This window comes from Tyto alba, unplaced genomic scaffold (assembly GCF_018691265.1).
Source record: "Tyto alba isolate M040663 unplaced genomic scaffold, T.alba_DEE_v4.0 Super-Scaffold_33, whole genome shotgun sequence".
NCBI lineage: Eukaryota > Metazoa > Chordata > Aves > Strigiformes > Tytonidae > Tyto > Tyto alba.
Genome location: NW_024881308.1, coordinates 13870145 through 13892562, shown reverse-complemented (window position 1 = coordinate 13892562; position 22418 = coordinate 13870145). Strand labels below are relative to the sequence as shown.

The 22418-nt window shown below is 43.4% G+C and overlaps 1 protein-coding gene across 3 annotated transcripts in view; it reads right to left on the bottom strand.

The window, feature by feature from the left end:
- The window catches only part of CDH4 (cadherin 4), a 553545-nt gene that overhangs the window by 14539 nt on the left and 516588 nt on the right, over nt 1-22418 (bottom strand). For all 3 annotated transcript variants that reach the window (XM_033010416.2, XM_033010414.2, XM_033010415.2), the window contains exons 9-12: nt 13669-13854; nt 8100-8353; nt 4713-4855; nt 128-361 (exon numbers count right to left, since the gene is read on the bottom strand). In XM_033010416.2, the coding sequence (XP_032866307.1) occupies nt 128-361; nt 4713-4855; nt 8100-8353; nt 13669-13854 (817 nt within the window). The remainder of the gene's footprint in view (nt 1-127; nt 362-4712; nt 4856-8099; nt 8354-13668; nt 13855-22418) is intronic.

The window sequence follows — 22418 nt, the reverse complement described above, 5'->3', positions numbered from 1 at the left end:
TAATGTCAGCCATAATGTGCTTTAAAAAATAAAAATCAGATAAAAAAGTAGGAAAGTTTGGAAGTTTGAAACTGCCTCATTAGTGAATCAGAGTCCAAATGTCCTCAGGATTGCCTGCCCCATTTACCATTCAGCCGTGTTATGGTCCAGTTCTTCCTCACTGCAGATGGCACACTTGGCAGCTCGAAGACAAAGGGCCCAATGTTTGGATCGATGTCAGCATCCGCGGCTGTTATGTTGATGACATTCAGGTTTGGCTTTTCACAGATCTGTGCCTCCTTTGGCAGGAGCTCAGGAGCATTATCGTTGATGTCGATTAGGTAGATCTGCAGCGTACCAGTGCCGCTTGCGGGGGGTATACCTGAACGGGAGATGCAGAGCCGAACATGGACCAATGACCATCACTTGAGAAGCAGTGGGAAGGACAACACTGTGGACCAGCCCCCTCTCTGCCTTCCAATTTCAATAAACCAGGATTTTTACCCTCCCTCCTTGGACCTTATTAGGGACATATTGCACTTTCATGGTCCCCTGCTTTAAGAGGTATTATTAAAACTTTCCCAAGCCTCCTAATGTTGTTGTTTTTCACTCCTGCAGAACATGGAGGTTGAGTTCTGCAGATTTGTAGCCTACAGCAATGTCCTTAGTCAAACTCTAAAAATATAAGGAGGTGATGCCAAGCTGCTAGTGCAAATTTTTTGATGATGGCTGTTTTGAAGAGAAAAACCAGTAGAAAGATAGCTAACAAGAGGAAGAAGAAGGCTTGGAGGGAAAAAAGAGTAAGCAGTGCAATCTGTTGGTCAGCATTTATTATAGCACTTGCTAACCAATATTTAGATTTTAAGACTATTACACTACTTCAAAGAAAGCTGAACTCTCCAGCCCATCCCACATCCAGCCTTAGCTTACGTTGTGAAAGGTTCTTGCTCAAAGCCTATGGTATGAGGTAACCATCACCAGACATGTTGGCTGATGCTACTAACTCATGGCAGCACAAGTATGCCCCAATACACAGTTCATCCTCTCCACATTTGTCCCAACCAGGAAGGGTAATGCAGTACAGCAGTCTTGGTCTTCCAGCCCCTTACTGGTGAAGAGCCACATTTGTCTGACTAATGACCACTTACACAAAGTAATACCTACCCTGGCAAGAGAGAATAGCCTTCCCTGAAATGGTGCAATACTTTTAATTTCTGTCCCCACTCATACATATGGCAGCTCCGTGTTGGCCTGCCCACCACCTCCCTTCTCAAGCAGCATTGCTTCAGCAATTCTTTTTTAAGTTTTTATTTTCAGTCCTGGCTCTTCCTCCCAGTGCTGGATACAAAGCTACACGAACCACTTCCCCACCAGGCTTTCAAACATTGCTTCTACTTCCAGAGACTTTCCTTCCTACAATCCTTTCTCGTTTCCGCTCCATTTTTCAAGAAAGCCTTGAAAACGCTGAAGGAGCCCTGAAAATCCTTCTTTCATAGTTCCTACATAAGCTCTTCAATCATTGATCTCATCCTTTCATCTAGTAAGCACGGGGTAGGTCTCCCTCTAAAACAATGTCTTTGATCAGCCTTGAAAGTTTCTGGAGAGACAGACAGCCCATCAGGATACTGGGGCTGAATATGAAAACTGATTTTCAGGAACAAGAAAAGCGATTTCAGTTTTCACGTTGCCCAGAGTATCTTCTGGGCTGAATGCAAGGCCCACACTCTAACCTCTGAGATAGACAATGCAAACTAGCAGTTCTGAGAGGCACTAACTGCATGTGGCTGAAACAACCTGCAATTGTCACACATACAGACGCAGTTTTGTATGGCTATTGGGTATTGTTGGACTCTGGTTCCTACTATTTTTGGTTCCTTGTGTTCCTGAGTGCAGTTCTGGGGCAGTCTCAGGAGGAATGAAAAGAAAACAGTTTTTTAAATGTCCAAATACTACAAACCATGGAATATTTCAAATTATTTCAGCTCTCTCAGGTGGAGAAAGCAAGGATGTGGGTAGAGCAGGTACTGGTGTATTACAAAAGATCTTTGGACTTCAGGCTCAAGAGATGAGGACTAGCATAGCAGCACTGATTCCAGTGGAGAAGCTGTTCCACTCCTTGAAATTAAGACTGAAATACTAATGAGAGCATTTAAAAAGAAAGAGGAATATACAACTGCTACATCTACATATGCATTCAACTGTTGCATTCTCTATCACTGCCTTTTTCACAGTGACAATGCCAGCACTCCTGGAGCAAGGTACAAGCCCACTGGCTTTCATGTTCAGCTGCAAGAGTCACTTCCATCCTGCTTGAGCAAAGGTTTCTAAGGAACTTGGGTCAGTGTCCTGACAAATCATGGCAGAAATGAAGTAAACTGTGCCTGTGAATAACCGGCATCTTCTTGTCATTATTTGCTTGCAGAAAAGCAGGAACCTGCATGCAGGATCACTAACGCAGCCTGCTTTCCTACAGGATTGGGCCCCAAAGGTGAGCTCCCATGGGGTGTTCTGATACTGAGGAAAGGGCAGGACCCTGCTTCCTTCAGTTACAGTCTCTCTTTGCTACTCAGCTCCCTATTTTATGAAACTTGTTGGAACATGATATATTTGAGTTCTCAGCTTCGCTGTGAGATTGACTGAAATTGGCTGAAGGGTTCAAACACTGCCAGGCTCTACACTTGTGTAGACACAGTGTGATCCAAGAGCGTCTCTCTTCTGGGAAACTAGGCTAAAAATATGCTGTTGATTAGGATTCCTCCTTTTCCCCCCTTACACTGCAGTGAAGACCTTTCTTAAAGTGAGTATCTGTACTACAGCCCAGGGAGAGAAAGAAATAATGTCCAAGGAGTACTTGGCTAAACTTCTTTATCATATGCTGAAAACAGCAAAAAGAACTTCAAGGAAACAAGATGCTGCTGCTTCTTCAAGAAAGAAAGAAAAATCTCCACCAAACCCCCTGACCCAAAGCCTTTCTTTGATGAGTGCATGATGCCAGAGAACCTGGAACTTGGGAGAAGTGTGGAAAGAGTCTATTAGTCTAGATGAAACTTTAGCTGTTATCCTAAGAACTCTAGACAGAATTTTAAATAAGGTGTTGCTTTATGTGCATTTTAATGGCTGCAATGTACCTGTGATAGATTAATTTTTCAGAATAAAGAGATTTATCTAGGTCCTCACTTTCTGAGCTGCTGAATGATGGATGTGGAGGTGCTGATGCACTGCAACATCAGCACCAAAGCCAAGGAAGGGGGTTAACTCCAAATCACGTTGTACTAAGTGCTTGGAATTTGCAAGGTCAGATAGTGAGGATTAGTTTGATGGGTTCAAGCTCTACCACTGCTTTTGTGAATAGCCTCAGCCAACTCATTTGACCTGTTTTGCCCTTTGGCTCTTGCAGATGAATGCTGCTAGATCTCCATGAGACTATTTTGGATTTCACTGTGCTGGCTGCTTTCACAGAGGGGAAGCTTAGAATGGGGCTGTGGGACCACACCAGTTCTACCACTGATGACACAAAGGGGCAAAATTTGCTTCTTGGTACTGCTACTCAGCATTGAAACTCTTCTGTGAGTTTGCCTTGCCCCTGTGACCCAGGATGCAATGACTGAAGTGAAGCCTGAAACCCCAGAGGGAGCAAGTTTTCATTAGCCCTGCAAGCACCACCATATCTGCTCACAACGGAGACGGCAACCTTCAGCTTGAGGGATGACAACTAACACAAATGCTATCCTGAAAGCACGTACAGAGTACGAGCAATACACTTAGGTGCTCACAGCCAAGCCTAGACTTAATCTGGCTGCTGAAGCATGGCTCTGGGTTGATGTGAGCACTCAGCACTTTCACAGGAGGAAGGTGAGGGTGGGAGAGGGAGAGGAAGGCCTTCTCCTTGCCCAGGGAAGCTACTGAGCCCTCCATAGCGCCTTTTCCAACTGGAAGAACTGATCAATGAAAGAATAGCATGTCCACATTTAGATATGGTTAACAAAAAAGTCATCAACTCCTCCTAATCAGAATTAGGAAGAGAAATCCAGGGCAGCAGCAATAAACCGCTTGCCCTTGAGTGAGGCCAGCACTGAGGTTCACAGTGCTAATTTGACCAAAAGCACTGTGTGATCTTTAATGAGTAGAGAAGAGCAAGCCTTAACAGGACTTCTCTGTGAGAAGAGCTGTACTGGCCTCAGCGACTTTGATAATAAAGTACACCACCATCCAGATGCTCTGATGATGGCTGGACATTTCAGAACTGGTAGATGACAGGGAGAGATTACCTCCGATGATAGACAGACAGACACCTTTCATGAAAGGTACAGCAGTTCAATGGGTTGTCTTATTTTTAATACCCTCCTGCCATCCCCTACAATTATTTCTGGTTTCCTGATGGAAGGCTTCCTGAGTGCTCTGATCAGTGCCTTTGGGATGATTACCAGGACCGGTGTGTTTGGCAGCCCTTGGAGAGCAAATCCCTTTGATATTTTTTTAAGTTCAGGCTACACTGCTACACTGAACTCCCCAAATCGATTTTCCATTTGCCCTCCCTTTCCCTTAATAACACTCTCTGTATACTGTGCACATTTAATTTACTCCAGCAATTTCCCGTCCCACTTTCACATTTTTGACCATAAAAACCTGGGAAAAAGATAACTTATACTGACAACTCTGTCAGGGCATCATTTCTCTTAATGCATCACATTAGAGTCTTATTGAAGCATGAACAATGTGAAGCCTGGGCTCACCGTTGTCAGCCGCCAAGAATGTGGCCTCGTAGACATTATTCTTAATGTAGTCTGACTCTCGATCAAGGACAGCAGCAGTAGTGATCTGACCATTTGTGGCATTAATGTTCAGCCAGTTTGCAGGATCTGACAGCTTAGAGTATCTACAGAGGAAGGAAATAAATACATGGCAGTCTTTTCACTGACATATCCTTAATATTGGTTGAAATAAGGTTTTTCTGGACTCCTGACCCATGATTCAAAGGACCTTTGGATAACCGGTTTTGTTGACAAACAAAACGCTAATTGAGTATCTGTTCTTTGACCTCTACAATTATTCAATTTTTCTATTTCTTTCATTTTAAAGGTTTTCCATTCCACTAAGTACCACTTACATGCCAGCTTCCTGCTGCTGGCAGTGGACATAGCCTGAGGTCTCTGCAGCTGAGGAGAAATGGGGTCTGTAATGACCACTGCATTCGTATGCCTGAATTAGAGGATGGATTCCTGCTCTCTCCTTCTCTTAACATTGCCCTTCCTAAAACAGCTCTTACTTTAAAGTCATAGACATTTGTGTTTTCTGCCCGTTGCTAATTAACAACAGCTTGGGAAATACCACACTGGAAGAATGGCAGTTTTCAGGCCACTCCTTTGTATCAGAATCGTGTCTTCAGCAGCAACTGCCTCGGGGACACTATAAGGGGAACTTGCAGCTGTTTTAAGGTGTGAACCCAAGGGTGAAGCAGTTTCAGGTCTGCTCTGCTGAAACATTTTTATATGTTCCTGAAATAGCAGGTAAGATGATCCAATGCATGTGGGAGGTTCAAAGAGAGCAGCGACAATGAGGCCCCCTTGGCAGTCCCCTTGTGCCCTGGGCTGGGAGGACCCAACGTCAGACTCATCTCCCAACTACTCAGTCAACTCATCGTCCAAGTCTGTTCCTGTCCTATGCAGCCAGCTATGAACATGACTTGTTTGGGGCAAACTTCTCCCATGTTCTCCAGATCAACGTGTTCTGTTTACCTTTCTCACTTGCTTGTTTTCTTGGTTTTATTTGTTGCTTTTGTTTTCTACCTTTCAGTATTGTACAGTTTGAGTTGAGATGGATCCTTATTACCTAAACTGGAAGCTAACAAATGGCCAAACTATAAATTACTGAAATAAGCAAACAAAAGCTGAGCTTATTTAATGGGTAACTCAGACCTGCTGATAGTTTTATATACATTTTTTTCGTAGTTAGATATGCAGTAGGGAGAATTTCTGTCTTCTGGTGAATATCCCTTTCCAGAAATGGGCTGTTTGAAGCTGAAACTCAAAGTGAAACTTGAGCTGCATCTATCCATGTGAGCAGGAAAGCAACACACAGCTATACAAGCCCCTGCCAAAGGAAAGAATTACATTTCATGGAGCTAGACTCTTTGGGATGTTTTCATTTCTTTTTAATATCACTGCTGTGAGTCTCCTGCCCTTTCTCTGCTAAATGACCAGGGATCCAGTTTCAAAGCTGGCTTTGTGAATGTGTCTGTGGCTAATGAGGATAACTTGAGGTGTGACATTGGCCATGCCAAGCTGTGCCTTACTGGAGATGCTCCTGCCTCCTTATCTTCTATTTGTAAAAACTCTATTTCATCAAAGAGAGAGATAGAAAACTGTATGCAAAGCTCCAGCAGCTGGATCAGCTCTCTGTGAAGTGCTTATCATGGATCTGTAGGCTTAGCTTTTTGGGTATCTTTTTTCCTCACTCACAAATGCCAACTGTGAAGAAAAAACAAAACATCCTTTGCATAGCTCACAAAGATGTGCCCCACTGCTTCTTTCAAAGACTCGGTATTGGGTTGTCCTGATTAAAAGGGGGTAAGAGAGATTATAATTGGGCTTGGAAACGAAGTGCTGGTGGATACACAAAATGTGTGTCCTGGAAGCCCTAGGGAAAAAATCCCATAAAGTAATTGGCTGTTCATATTCACAGAAAGTTTTACAAAACCCTGCACATGTACTGTGTGATGACAGGAACGGCTCAGCAGAGCCGGTCCTTCTCCCAGAAATGGCAGATGCTCGTTTGGATTACAGATCATCCACCTCTTGGTTACAGGGAGTATTCAATCAAATGAGCTGTTCTCTCCTCTGAAAACTAGCCTTGGTACAGACATCAGGGAAATAAAGACCCTTCACAGGCCAATATTTCAAAAAGAATAGAAACAAAACTGGCTTGTTAGTTAGGATGGTCTCTCTCCTCAAAAGTCACAATACCTATCTAAAGACAACAAGATGAGACAATGAATAAACTATCATTTTCTAGACCAGACAGCTCTGTTCCAGGTGAAATATTTCAAACTCTTCCTGACACAAAATGTCACAACTGATATGGGTTTAAGTGGCCTTGCCTGTGGACACATCGTGTACTCATGTTTTGCAAAAAATACTGTGGTCCTTACAGACTGGGAGTAAAAAAGAAACAAAATTCTGTGGATGTAGATGCATCAAAGAGCAGGAAATGCATTTCCCATCTACACAGATGGAGACTGAAATACTTGTGAAAGGTCTCACAAGGACTCTCATTTTCACACACGTTTTTTGGCCAACATATTTATCACTGGGAAGGTGTGCAAGTCTGGTCCTGGATGGTGGATTCAGTCCACAGTCTGTCCAGGTGGGACAAAATACAGTGAGTGACACCCTCCCGGTCCCAGTATGGACTAAATTTGATCTTAAACTGCTTAGATCAAACATCTGACTTTTAGAAGGCTAAAATTTTGCCAGCTGAATCCCATTCATAGGGAAAGCAGCTAACAAGGAGGTTATGTGCTAAATTGCCAAAGTTGGTATGAAGGGAAAGGGAAGGTCAGAACAAATTTCGCTTACTGCAGGGGGCTGAGCTGTTTTATATGGACTGGCATTAGTCAGATAAAGACCAAGTGCCAGAGGCATGTGAATGGGTGTCTGACTGCTCGGGCAATATTTAACTATAGGACATCTCAAAAGCCTGTTCAGCAGCCGTTTGTAACCAAGCGAGCTTTGCTCTGAACAGGCTGACAGCCACTCTCACACTGTGCTTTTTAAGCCAGGTTGAACCTGCAGGCACAGTGCAGCCCTGACCTCTCTCTCTCAATCGCTTGCATTTGAGGGTGCAAACTTCCCCTCTGCAAGCCAGAAATGTGGGATCCTACTCTGTCTGCCCTCCTGGACCCAGACGCTCATTCTGGCTTACCTGGACGGGGAAGGATTGTGAGTTTACAAGCTTGCAGGATACTCTGCAAGCACTTGACTGAGTGCCAGTCCCTGCCAAGCATTTTACTCGTATCAAATCAGTTAGTCTGTGAATTAGCATTCAGTTGCTTTGCTCCCCAAACTTCCGCAGCTGAAATCCCACTCCTGTACTTGAGCTCACTTGGCTGCCTGGTCTCTCACCTTACTGCTTGCTGCATGAAGCGATCAGGATCCACTGCTGAAAATGTTGTCAGGACTGTCCCCGTAGGCACCCCTTCCTCCAGCCTGATTAACTTGTGGTTCGTTGGGAAATACGGTGCTTCGTTGACATCTGTGACTGAAATGGTGACTCCTGCTGTTGACTGGAAGGACATCTGGATGCCACTGGCCAGGGGAGCTTGGTTTGATACCATCACTGTTAGCATGAAAGCTCTGTTCATCTCGTAATCAACTGCCTAAAACAAACAAACAAGCAAGTGTAAAGCCAAGCAGAGAATAAATTCTTCCTTCTGGTTGAGAGCTTCAAGATTTAGAAGGCAGATGATATCAAAGTCCCTTGTTTCCTCCTGAGCTCAGTTCTTTTAAAGCTGCAAATCCAGACCAGCCTCAATCCAATGGAGAATTTGGCCTTCCAGTATTTGGAGGGTCAAATAGTTCAAAAACCCTCCACAAAGTAAAAATTGCAAACAGCACAGAGGATTTGCCCTGTATTTTGTTCCAGTGCTAAATAGTTTCCAAAACCAAACCTTCCTGTGTTAGCTGAGCATTGAATGAACAAATCCACCAAGGACTGCTCTAAATGCAACAGGCAGAGCCTGTTGAGAGGGACTGGACAGGTACTTAACAGTGCTATTAGCATTTAAAGCTGCTGACTAAGTAACTAGGACAGTCTATGCAGGCTCATGAGCCTGAAGTGCTCTTCATTGTAACTCTTAAATGAGTTTATAAGCAAAGGTGGAGCTGCAAGGAACAACACTTGGTCCAGTTAATCAGGTGGTCCTTCCAGTGGGACCTCTTGTCCTCTTTCAAGATGCCTCATGATCTCCTGAGGTTGCCTGCACACTCCTACAGATACATTTTGCTGTTGGGTGGCCACAGATCTCTCTTCAACACACACATAAAGATGATGTGTTTTAGGAGCCAGAAGGATTGAAAAGCTTTTGCTGGCACAACTGACTGAACTGCAGTATAATAACAATTTCTTAACCGTCCCACTAATTATTACGAGTGAAGTTGCTAATCATCTGCCAGGGAGGCTTGAGTTATGCAGGATCACACCTCTGCTTGTTAAAAAATGCTTTGCTGTAATTTATAAATTTAGAGGCGTAACCATTCTCCCTAATACCTTCTCCAGCGCTGAGTCTGCAAAGCATACATTCACGGTGTAAAATGCCACAGTTACATTGATTTCGGTAGAGCTGCACTGATTTACATCAGCAAGATCTGGCTTCCATGTTCTGTTTAAAACCTAGTATTGTCAGGGGAGAAATCAAATCATAGGAGGCTACACGAGAGAAACAAATTTCAGGGGCAAAAGGTAAAACAGTGGAATCTCTATTCAACTGAAGTGCAAATGTTCCTATTGCTAAACTGTTTCCTGACAGGCAGGGCCAACATTTAATAAATAAAAGGAAGCATAAAGATTCCCAGTACACCCACCAGCACTGACTCACAGACTTGAACCACACTGAGAAAAGATGCGTGGTAAAAGTTCCCATTTAAACACTATTCAGGGCCTTGAAACAATTTGATTAATGCATTCCCTCAATTTCTTTTCACATCCCTCTAATTTATATTCCTTCAGTCTTCTTTTTTTTTGGGGGGGGGCTGGCCTATTTGCTAACCTTGCCCACAGCTGGTCTGCACCTCCCTCCCCAGAGAGGCTCAGACAGAGCCTGGGGGGCTGATCTGAGCAGCTCCAGGGCGGACTGATGCAGGAAACTTCTGGGCTCCCTGCCTGGTGATGCACAGGACACACTGACCACACACATACCTGCTAGGATGTGGCCTGATGCAAGGGAGAGGGTGTTTTCCCCTCCAAAATGCAGAGCTGCTCACTGAGCTTCATTCCTCTGTCTGCTAGGAGCAACAAAACCTGGGCTGCAGAAGAGCAGTGCAGGGAGCGGGGCTGGACCGGGATCTCCCAGTAAGGCCAGTCCTGGAGGCATCGGTGCCACGTGCTGGCACATGGTGACACAGTGTCCACCGTGCCTCAGTCTGCAAGAGAGAGCTGATCTGCCCGCTCCTCTCCTGTGCTCATGTGAGTCCCATTTCACACATTTTGTTGAAAGAAAAAAAGGTAAAATCAAGAGCCTTTGTCTTCACGGCGGTGCCTGTGCTATTGTCCCTGGTGGGACAGGGGTCCCTTGCGGCCAGACACAGTCCAGCCTGAAGCAGTACTTTCACACAGTAATAAGCAATTTCTACCAGAACAGTTTATACTCCTGCTCCCTAAAACTTCCTCCCCCTCAGGACAGCTGTGCACAGAGCACACTGTGTTCTTCCCACTGCACTAACTCCTTCCATCTCCATGCATCTCACTGAAAACGCTGCACGTCGATCAGGCCAACAGCAGGAACGGAAGCACACAGAGCCACTACATCTGGGACAAGGAGGTGTTGGACGGTTGCCTACTTTTTAATTTCATGTCCAAGAAGCACATGACATGGAGTTAAAAGGCAGCACCTTTGCAGATACCCATTGTTGGGTGCTCAGTGTCTGATCTGGCAGAAATGACTCTGAAACACCTCCCTGGAGATGCTGCACATCCTCCTCCTTCACTTGCCTCTCCAACCTGGATGCAGAAGAGTGAAGTCGGGGGCTTGCCACGTGTCCTCCTTTTCTCAAGGTACTTTTAACTGATGAGAACAAATTTGCCTTATATTATTGTTGAGGCAAATAATAATGGAAGCTTCAGAAGCACCTCCATTATAAATTCACAGCTCTGATACATGCAGAGGTTATAATAACATTTTACTTAGCCGGCTCCCACAGGGCAGTCACTGCTGCTCTTGGAGATTGTCTCCAGACTCTGCAGTGTCTCATCTGAGTGGGAAGTTTCCCTCTCCCCTTGATCAAGGTTTTCTTTGAAGATTAGGATCTTACACAGTTATGGAAATGGTTTGGAAAGGCATGAACAGAAAAAGGAAATGTTACACTTTTGGTGATTGGACTGGAGCTGCAGATGGGGTTTTCTAAGAGCGGCTGCAAAATGGCCCCCATGAGCACCATCTGAACTCCAAAGGGCTTCTTGGTTTGGAAGCATTTCTGGCCCTCCATTTCTGGCCTCAAAACTGCTGGTAGAGGGTGGGATTCTTCCCAGAACACCCTTCTCTGTGCCATTTCTGTGACTGTTGTAGCCCCGATGCAAACCTCTGAGCTTGCAGCAGTGAGAAGTTATGTATAAGCAGCTTCAAAGAGCCACATGAAAATCCATCTAAGTCGGGTCTGTAAATAAAAGGTTTGTTACTTGACTTCATTTTTTACCCGTGTTTTCAATCTACATCAGGGATCAAACCAGCAAGAGACTGATCCCACACCACGAAGATCTGACCAGCCACCCAGTTTGACGTGCATACATTCCCCAAATCTTTAAGTATATTCACTTATTAACAGAGAACAAAATATTTCAAAGAAGACGGTGGAATCCTAAGAGTCTTGCCTTCTTCCCCATGAAAATTTAATCACAAGCAATTTCACTCATTCTCCTTGCTGAAAATGCACCAACAAACCTCCTGGCTTGATAAGGGTAAGAAACTCTGTGTGCCCAGGAGGATCAGGTGAGGTTCTATAGTGAAGACATTCAATGCAATTTCAAGCTTTGAGCTCAGCTTAACAAGATAGGATTTTCATGTGGTTCCTTGCATTGTGATCACTGTGGGTTACACAGCAGTGGAAAGTCAACACCGGCATCAGTGGTGTCTTGACAAATCTGCTTGCTTTTTGCCTGGGAGTTCTGAATAAGGGATGGTTCATTATGCAGAAGTCCTCGTGTAGCAGTGATGATCATGTAAATCCCCTGTTGTTCACTTTGATATGCCTTTAAACTACAGTTGTGACACATTACTAGATTAAGAACAAGGGGTCCTCTCCTGCTCGCAGTGAAAACATTGGCATTTTGATTTCAGACTGTCTGCTGATGTCAACAGAAGTTAAACTGGTGCATTTCACTTTGTTGAATGCCTTCTGTTTAAGTGGAAAATATACACACATGGATAGTGTATACTTACATACACATATCCACCCATACATATGTATCTAGAACTACTGCTAAGCTTGAATAAGTTTTGTAACGTTGCACCAGATAAGGCTGTCAACCATCATTACAGAGCAATAAAGAGTAATAAAGGACCCTGCTGAAATACCATCTAGCAGGTAAGATGATGTCTCCCTTAAAGTTTCAGCAAAGTGGCATCTGCAGACACACACACATAGCCCAAGGGTCAGAGAACAGGACAAGCTCACACGTTCCTACCAGCGTAACCTCACTGGCATTTCACTGATGTCATTTTTCCTAATATCCAAAGCGTATGTATTAAGAACGACTGCAATTTACTAGCTACAAGGGAGTAAGGCTCTTTTTTTTCAAGACAGAGCTATTCTTAAATCACGTTGCTCTTTAAACATTAGTGTTTCATCCTAAGTTGCTGATTAAAACTTTTTATTAGAGAAGGCCAGACTTATGAGAAGATGCAGGCTTTGTCCATCACAGCATGTATTATCCTTCTCAGATGCAGTGCGCAGTGCATGTCGTGTGACCTCCTACAGATCACAGCAGTTATTCATGATGCCTTCACTTTTTTGGCAGTCAGAGGGAGCATCCATAGGTATCTTATCTGGGAAGAGATTCAGTAAATGCTGAACAGATCTGGTTACGTTCTGGCTGTGTGTAATGACTGCAGAAGCATTCACGGCCTGGGCTGCTGGCCTCAGTAACTGAAGGGGAAGCGAACGCTCAAATGAAGATAAAGTCATGTTCTTTGGTGGCAAGGAGGGAAACAGACATTGATACTTACTGCAGATATCTTGAGGGTTCCAGCTCTCCTAATGCTGAGGGCAGTGGTGGAAGAAAGAAGGGACAGTGGATATTTACAATTATTTCTCAGAGTCTTTGGACAAGATTCTCTGCTGGTCTAACCTGGGGCGTGGCTTTCACTTGAGAGGAGCTATTCTAAGCTAATGTTCTGTCCCACACTGTGTGTTTATTGCTTGATACTAGGAAAAGGAAAATTTCTCCAACTTTTTTCTGCCAAGTAACTCAGAGGAAAATCTCTCCTTTCCTTCTATTACCAGGAAATTCACTCCTCCTGAAATCTCTCCTGCACTCCCTGCTTTCACATAGCATTACTTGACTGATCCCCTGCAGTGAAACATGACCTCTGATTCACAGCTAACAGTGACTTTTCTGGCTCCAAAAGGAGAGGGTGCAGGGTGCACAGCCCAGGTGCTATTCCCTCTTACAGTGCTCAAAATGCTACAGAGGAGCAGGATGTGGAGGTCAGGTGTGGATGCTGGGAAGAGCCTTCAGCACATGAGGGTTTATGAAAGCTTATGGTGGGCTGGGCTGAGTTGAGAAACCCAGAACCAGTAGTGTACACTGGAATTAAAAGTATTCAGGACTCCTGCACAGAAAGAGGCAGGAAACAACAGATTGGAGCACTGGTATTCCGGGTAGAGAAGGCATGAAATAACTGCATGCTTCTGTCAATCCTTGTAGCCGTAGCTAGCTGAAAGGATGACAAATATGGATTTGCTTTGGCTTCCCCCTTACCTTCACAACGGTTACCATGCCTTCGTTGGTGATGGGGTCTGTCCGGATGGTGAAATGGCCAGAGGGGTCTCCGCTGATGATGCGGTAGATGGCATTCCAGTTGGGGGAGTGAGGCTGGTCCCGGTCCATCACCGTCAGATTTGCCACCACAACCTCCACTCTGTTCTCAGGAACTTCCCCTGAATACTGAAAGTAAAAGACAGGGGTGGTCATGGTGGGAGTGTTCTATCAGTGCTCACATCTACCTCCTCTGTCCCCTACATCAGCACGCAGACTGGGAAATCAGTCCCATGAAGAGGACAATGGGGTTATATGTTATGAGCAACACATCCCTTGCTCATTTCCAGTATTCCTTTTTTTTTTTTTTTTTTATTTGAATATTTTTCCAAACCTTTCAAAGCCTAGTTTCACCTCTCAGCCCAAAGCAGAACAAATCCGCTATCACCCAGACACTGCCCAAGTTTCAGCAAATGCTTGAAGTAAATGAACAAAAAAAGTTCTTGATACTCTCATTCACTTACAACAGAGTTAATTGTCAACAGCAGGCAAAAATGGCAGACCAAAATGTGAATTTTTTAGGATGACTATGTCCCTTTAACTTGAGGTATTTTGCCTCACTCAGATTTCAGTGATGGCATTTTATTGCTTCTTCAGTGATTTTACTTCATTTTCTTTCTTTCTTGCCCTTGATTTGATTTTGTCTCATTATTTGAAGTGTTTCTTGTGATTTTGTCACAGCCTTTCCTGGTGCTTAATTCTCTCATTTAGCACTGATTTTCATGGAGCACGTCCTGTTCAGGCATATCCTGATGCATTAGCTGCATTCTTTTCTGCTTTCCAGGCCCTGATTTATCAAACGGCTGATCAGGGATCCTGGCCGGTAAATACTTCCAGTGTTTGGGGCTCAAATGCTGCCAGCAAGACACATTCCCAAATTTTCAACTGTCCTCATCTCTCAGCATCGCCTATTAGCAGCACTTGCAAATCAACTCTCTGATTGACATATGGCAAATTAAACACTGGGGAAACGATGGGAGCGGCTGGCTCCGAGTCTGCAACTGAAATCCTGGCCCCAAACTGCAGGAGCAGAGCACTTCTGAAAATCTGGCCTTTGGTGTGCACAAATGCCAGGTTATGTAAATGATAATAAATCATTTCTTTGTTAGCACAAGAGTCCCTTTCCATTCCTAACCCATATCCATCCATTGGAGTCTTTTGGTTATGTGCACTTATATTTAGTTTATATTATTCCACCACTGACAGCAAAAATATTCAATCTGCCTTATATTAATGTAAATTTAAATTTGCCCTTTAGTGGTATCTTGAATGGCATTTTGCCCCCTTTTCTGTTATGCACCTGTCCTAAACAAGTTTTCATTAGTGAATGTAGATGGCATCTCTTTCCAGCCATGCTGAGTGGAGGGGAAGAACAGTGGGAAGCTGCAGGTTAATTCTAATTCCAGTACATGCTGTGGCTCTTCTTTTTATTTCCCCTGGTTTTACTTGTTCTTTACCCATTCTCCTGCCGAATTTAGAATCTCTGTGGCACACAGCTTAAGCAGGGGAAATATCATATGGAAATTTATCAAAAGCCTCTTGAAAAATCCATTAGATTATGTCATATGTACACTCCTATTATCAACCTTGTCTGAAACCTGCTCTAAAGAACTGAAGGAGATTAGTTAAGCAGGATTGTCTCTTACTAAATCCACACTAGTTATCAACCATTACATTAAATTAATGTTGTATGGCATGCCAGCAATGACAAACTGATGAGCCCTTGGTCTTTTAGGAGGTGGCTGCGCTGCTAACACCAAGGTATTGTATTGTAATTTCAAAGAAGTTAAGCACTTTGTGCTACCATCTCAAATGTTTGACCTAGGACCACAGTTTTTTGTTTGTTACTACTAGGCTTATGCCTTGCAGAACCAAACAGAATTAACTCATTGAGAGCAAGCCATCAGTAGTATTTAAGACATTTCAGAAGGCCAGTCCTAAAGGCTGTTGAACACCTTTAGTAGGTAATAACCCAGGTGCTGCCAGTGAGCTTGGGTTACATGGAAAAATCCCACACAATCGCCAACAGATTTTATAGCAGTTTCTGTAAAAGCCATCACAATGTCAGTTTTCAGCCCATAGCGACAAAGTTTACTACAAGACATATTTCAAAAATATGAGGTATATTAAAAATTATAAATACACAAGCACATCTCAATATAAAGCCTGGAGGAAGATTGCAACAGTCTATAAAGCTTTTCCATTAGGGTAAAAACCACAACACTTGGCATATACTGAGCAATCCAGGAGTTCATCCAGTTGTAGTTGATAGCTATCGGGTATTGTTAGGGAATGATGAGTCCTATGTAGCATCGAGGGTGTGTATTGTCTATTACGCTTATAAAGCCAAACATTTTTGTGATGAGAACAGTGTACCTTCATTGGAATCAAAGGAACCATCCAAAGCTATTCAGGTTAAGAAGCAAATCTTGGAGAGACGCACCATGAAGAACAGAACAATTTTCATCAGCTATGGGAATCCAAACTGGAGTCTCCTCCTTCTAACATTCCCCCACTCTCATTATTATAAGTAAATGCTGTAACATATATTGTCCACAATTGTCTTTAATAAAATTAAGTAATGACATTAAATTACATCTTCTAAAGGAAGGATGGCAGCTCAAAGCTACCCACACTTCTTTAATGTCATTCCCTCCCTATTCTGGAGTACTTTAGAATAATGAACAATACCATCTTTCACTACGCTTCTTTCCAGCATTCTCTGTGCTGTAAATTCTCTTTCATAAGGTTACAATTGATTTTCAAATAAAGAGAAGCATATATATTCAAACAAGGTAAAACAATGGGCAGTAGAGGAGCTGATGGAGTAAGCGTAAGATTGATAAAGCAATGCTTGACCTATACGTGTAGCATTTACACATATTCCCGTGTATTTCATTTAGCTTCACTTTTAATTGTTGTGTTTTAAGTCCTTAATTTCCAGAGTGCTTTTTTAAAGACCATTCACAAGGATTTCTATGGCTGATTGTTACACACTTTGCTTCCCTTCTCAGATAACGATTTGTTCTGAACCTAACATGTTCTTAAATCCTTAAATTCTGTAGGGTCTTTTTTCTTTCCTTCCTGTAAAAGACTGTGCTGGCAAAAGTCCTTCTCTAATTAATTTGGAAACGGCCTGTTTGAAGTCATGTCTTGCTGAAAAACTAGTAATTCATTCTGATTTTCAGGTTGCATCAGATTATACTAAAATTGGTTAATCCCAGAGTTTGCCTTTCTTCTCACTCAGTACCTGACAGCATATAAACACACAGACAAATATCACTCCGGAGGATGAAGGGATTGATGTGGAGGGACAAATGATGAATTCACACAATGATTTGACTTTGTGCAATAAATCTGGAATCTGGGCAGTGAAGCCACGCACAGCAGAGTAAAACCAATTAGTTCACTGCAGCCACTCCTAGGGAGGTGTGGAATTGAGATGGATGAATACAAAGATAATTATTCAGGCTTCCTTCTAAAGGGAATTATTTTTTTCCAAAGTTCTTACTTTTTCCTAGCTGGTTTTGCAAAAAAAAAGATGTGAAAGCAAAGACTTGTTCACATGAATGTCTGCAGGAAAGATTTTTGTGTTGTCTCCAAGATTTGCTAAAGATGATGCAACATTTGTTGCAGGCAGAAGTAGTTTATGAAGGCCGAATTGCCTAGAGAAATAGTGTTTTATGACCTATAGCTATGGATTAACGCAGAAGAATAAGGGCATCTTAGTTCTCTTATTAGACTCGGAGCCCTTCCCCTGGCAGTTATGACTGCTGCAAAGTGCTGCGTCTTCTCTCCAGGTCCTCTTGGTCGAGAGAAACTGAAACGAGAGTGGAGAGAGCACGTGTGTGGGGTGTCCTGTCTCTCACCTCTTTCTGCTGCCAGGCCCCCCGTTCCGCAGCGAGCTCGGGGTACGAGCTGACGTGCAGCCGGGGAGCCAGCACGGAGGGGCTGTGTCTGCCCACGCAAACTGTGTGAGCAGGCACCCGGCCCCAACACCAGCCCACAGCTCCTCCGCGCTTAAGGGCATGCACCCAACCGAGCGCTGGCATGCACGCCAACTGTTTACCTTTTCTGCATGATATTTAACAAAGAAGCTTGAATAGCAGGCAAATTAATAAACAACTGCGGTCTGGTTGCAGCAATCTGTGTGAAATGGAAAAAAAAAATAAAAAAGACGAAAATCTCCTAATAAATCATTAATTGTGATGTGCCTGCCCAGCTGCAGCGCGGAAACAAGCAAATGCCATCCTAATTGATTGCTTCTTATTCCATCTTTATAGGCCTGCATTTTTTATTGTGAGGGTTGAGTAAGCCCAGAGGTGTAAAAAACCTCTAGATTGTACTCTGTGTATCTGCCAACTTGATATTTAGATCAATAATCCTCTTTTTTTTTTTCCCCCTACTCCTACTACCGGTAATTTAGCTTTTCTTCCTAGCAGCCTAATTGCTGTTTTCTTAAGCCTTACTATCAATTCTCTGACCTTTAATTTCCAATATCATTTGCTGTACGGATGACTGTACTAGGTCTGCAAGTTACCCTACCCCCTCTACGCCGCGCGGGTCAGACTTGGCTATCAGCTTCTCTGACAGTCAAACAGTGACCTCCAGGTTCTCGCTCCACCGCTGCCATTGCACAACAGGGGACCACAAGCTCACTCAAATCCCCACAAAATCTCCATAAAGTCAACCAAATTTTGCGTGCAAATCGGATTTTGAGATGCTCATTTCTTAATCACGTTTTATTCAAGGCCTACTCACTTTGGTGTGATCTCTAATGACGATCACCCTCTAAGTACCGACGCCCTCACTGTTTCCTGAGGTAGCCCACAGCACCCCTGCTCTGCACTGCACCAGCCAGCAACCCCTACGTAAGACTCTTTGCTGCTGTTTTTTTTCAGTTTCGTGCCCACAACACCCCCCACACTGCAGCGTCCCTGCTTCAACTTCACGTTCACTTAGATCTACTCCACAGTCCATCCACGTATGCATATCATACTTCAGACTAGTTGTACGCCATGTGGCAAATGCTTCCCAAAACGTTCTCTATAAAGCCCAATGCACTCTTGCCAGCTCGCAGTTTTGCTCTGCTGGTACGAGGCCCAGCTGTCACGGTGCTCATTCAGAAATGAATTGCTTGGGCTGCCGGCACCGGCTCGTCGCAGCCGGGCAGGAGTCAGCCTTGCCCAGCCGAGCGGAGGGAAGTGCATGACAATTAGCTCACCAACTTTTTTAAAAGATGCTTTGGAAGTTCTGCCTTTATCTTCAATGGTTTGTCCTATTAAAATGCCTCACCTACCTGCGAAGGAGCTCTCACAGCTCTACACGTGGTGTGGTGGAGCCAGATAATCCACTTGTTTATTGGGAGTTTCTACAAGGGATGATGAGCAACATTCAGCACAGCCTCAATGTGATGGTTTCACCTCTGCTGGATGAGTTTGAAAAACAAAAGCAAGCCCTAGACTTTTACACTTCTGAAGATGATCTTGTGGTGGGGTGCAGACAACCTCCACCATGTTCCTGCAGCTGACTCTTTGTCTTTATTGCTGTTATTTTTTCAAAATCGCAAGCAATGGATAGTTTTGGATTAAATTATAAGATTTACTCTTTGAATATAAAGACAAAGCAGGAACAGAGGAGAAGAAAGCAATATCCTTTCTTTCAGAAGCAGCAGAGACTCTCTGGTGTGAGGAAGGAACGTGCAGGTCTCACTTTCACCTTGGTTCAAAGACTTTTAGAGTACTTGCCAAGAGTTCAGAGACAAGAACACGTAATAGTAAAAGGATATTAAAAAAAAAAAAAGAAGTTTGCATGTCTGACAATGAGCACTAATTTTTTTTCATTATCAGATGTTACATTCTTGTGACAGTATGAAAAGATGCCACAGAAATGATGACACAAGACACTATTGTGCAGCAAGATAACCACTTCGAGATAAATATATCTTATGAAACAAGGTTCGAAGTTTGCATAGAAATTTAGATATTTTATAAAAATGCCTTACAACACAAAGGAGCTTTTTACAACATTCATATGAAAGGTTTAAAAAGAGATTAAAATTATGTCCTTGGAAAGGCATATAGCCTTGTGAAGAAAAAAAAAATTCTACATTAACCCCGTGTAGGAAAGTTGTACTTTATCTGTATTTCAAAGGCTATAAAGAACCACTTTAATCAACCTACTTGACTTTGGGGACTTGCACGTCTCACTGAAACTCATGAAATCTGGCATAGTGTGGTTTCCAGAACACAAAAGCCTTTAATCTGTAACCTGGCACTCTTGTACATTCAAATCCTGATACTATCTCCTTGTTAGGAACTAAAATTATGAATTTATCCAAAATGGGATCTCATCTCGTCTAAATGATGTAGCCTTTGCAACAGTGACCTTTAACAATGGTTATACTCAACAGTAAAAGATTTTATGTCAGAAGCCAGTGGAAACAGTATATGTTAAAATTCTGATCTGATAGCACAGCCTTTTATTTTCCTGTTTTAGACAAGAATCCTTTGAACATTTCATTTGCTCTCTTGTCTAACATACCTTTGTTTCTTGCCTACAGAATGAACAGCAGGAAAAGGTAGCTGATACCTTTCTGCAGATTATTTGATTGTCAGGTGTAATTAGTAATGCTATCTTTTAAATAGAGGCATAGATTTTAAAATAGCTGGAACTGTCTACAAAGTCTCGTTCGTAAAAAAAATATATACATACATTTATATAATAAAACATTTTTGCACAGATACCTCGTTGCTTTACAGTGGCACACAGCCCTATGCTTCCCCTCAGCTGCAGAACTAAAGGCTGAGTGACTCACCCACGTCTCCTGAGGCAGTTGCAGAACTGGCGCTGGAGCAGAGTCCTGCCTTCTGCTGCCTGTGTTGGGGCAGGATCCTGAGAACGTCATTAATTCACGTGTTACTTGACAAATCCATTAGGCCGGCCTGGATTAGCGCAGCGACCTCCCCAGCGCCGTGCCGCGTAGCCCCGCGATCCCTGCTGAGCTCCCAGACGGGCAGGCTGGCAGAGAACCGCCTGCTGGGGACGAGCCGGATCACCAGCCCAGCTCTCCTCCAGGCTCTGCGCTGCGTCGGCATCAGCTGAGAAACCTGAACAGGTTTGTACAGCCGAGGAAAAGCAGGCCAAAAGAAGGACCGGTTGCGAAGCTCTACCATCTCAAAGGTCAATGGCAGTTTGGATACCTCGACCTCAAATCGCCAAAGCAGCGCTAGCACCCTGCACATCACCCAGCATGGCAGGAGGGGAGCTTTCCAATGTGCAGACTGTGTCGTTCGCCCTTACTCTCTAAAATAACCATCTTCCTTAAAAGAGGGTGAAAGTCATTAATTTGTTGCCATGTCAAGTGTTACTTTTCTTTGTCTTTCTTCAAGCTGCAAAGTAGCAAAAAACTGTGCTGTTTTGAACAAAACATTGAAAACATACTTTTCCCGATTTACATGTAAACCAGACTGACAAAAGTTGTGTGACAGAGCTCAGCTCCTAAGCTAGAAAACTGTACTCCATAGGTCTGACTCTGTATTTCTAAGTGAAATGTGTATAGAAGAGGATGCTTCAATTCAGGCACCTGTAATAAAGTTTCATAAAGAAGAGCCTTAAGCTGATAAAACTGGTTTAGGATTTTCTTATTAACTGCCAACTCCTCGTAATGAGTTTTTAATTTATTTTTTTCAGATTTTAAGGCATATAAAAGCTGCTCATGTGCCTCTGGGATCTGAAGATGGATATTTTGGAAAGGGAGAATTTGAAGAGTAGTGAAAGTGATTTTTTTATGTATAGTATAAGCCTGGTATTGAGATTTTTAACAAGTTTCCTGCATAGCACAGCTCAGCCAGTCTGCCTGCTGACTCCAGCTCAAACGTCCTCTGCACTGCAATTGAAATCTCTGTTGCTTCCAGATTAGTCTCAGAATTAGCACACATGGGGATTTTTTTTTCTTTTTTAATGACTAGATTCAAACATCACAATCAGGCACTGGAAAACCCACAAGGTCTGGTCATAAACAGGACTCCTGACTGGTCAAAGCATCTTTGTAGGAGAAAGGCACTGAAGTACATGTTTTATTTTAAAAGTGCTGCTACTGTGGATTAAAGACATGATTTTCAGAGTTGGTACCATAATGGCCATTTTGCAATGTCCTTATTGCTACATAAAATATAATGGCACTACCTGTCATTGGGGTGAGAGCTTGCATGCACAGGGCATGCACAGATCTGTGTGGCCCCACCTGCACCCCATGCTGTGGTTTCTACTGGAAGGGACTCAGGAGTGGAGGACGCGTCCCCACCTCGCAGGGGTTGCTGAAGAGCCCCTCCAGTTTGTAGACGAACCCAGCCAGTTCAGCTGCAGCACAGAGGAAACCTGCCCTTCCAAGCTCACCTCCAGATGGTGTCCCTAAAATCATAGAATAGTCTGGGTTGGAAGGGACCTTTAGAGGTCATCTAATCCAACTCCCTTCAATGAGCAGGGACATCTTCAAGTAGATCAAAATCTGACATTACAAAAAAATGCATGCCCGCCTGCTTACAGTAATTCAGATTGCAGAATAAAGACTAAATTAAATGCTGTCTAATTCATCAGACTTGCCATGAGAAGGAGGCTTCTCGCTGAAATTTTGTTTATAACAGGAAAGTCAAAGTGCCTGTGGCAGAGAAGAGAAAAGCAGTGAGAAATGG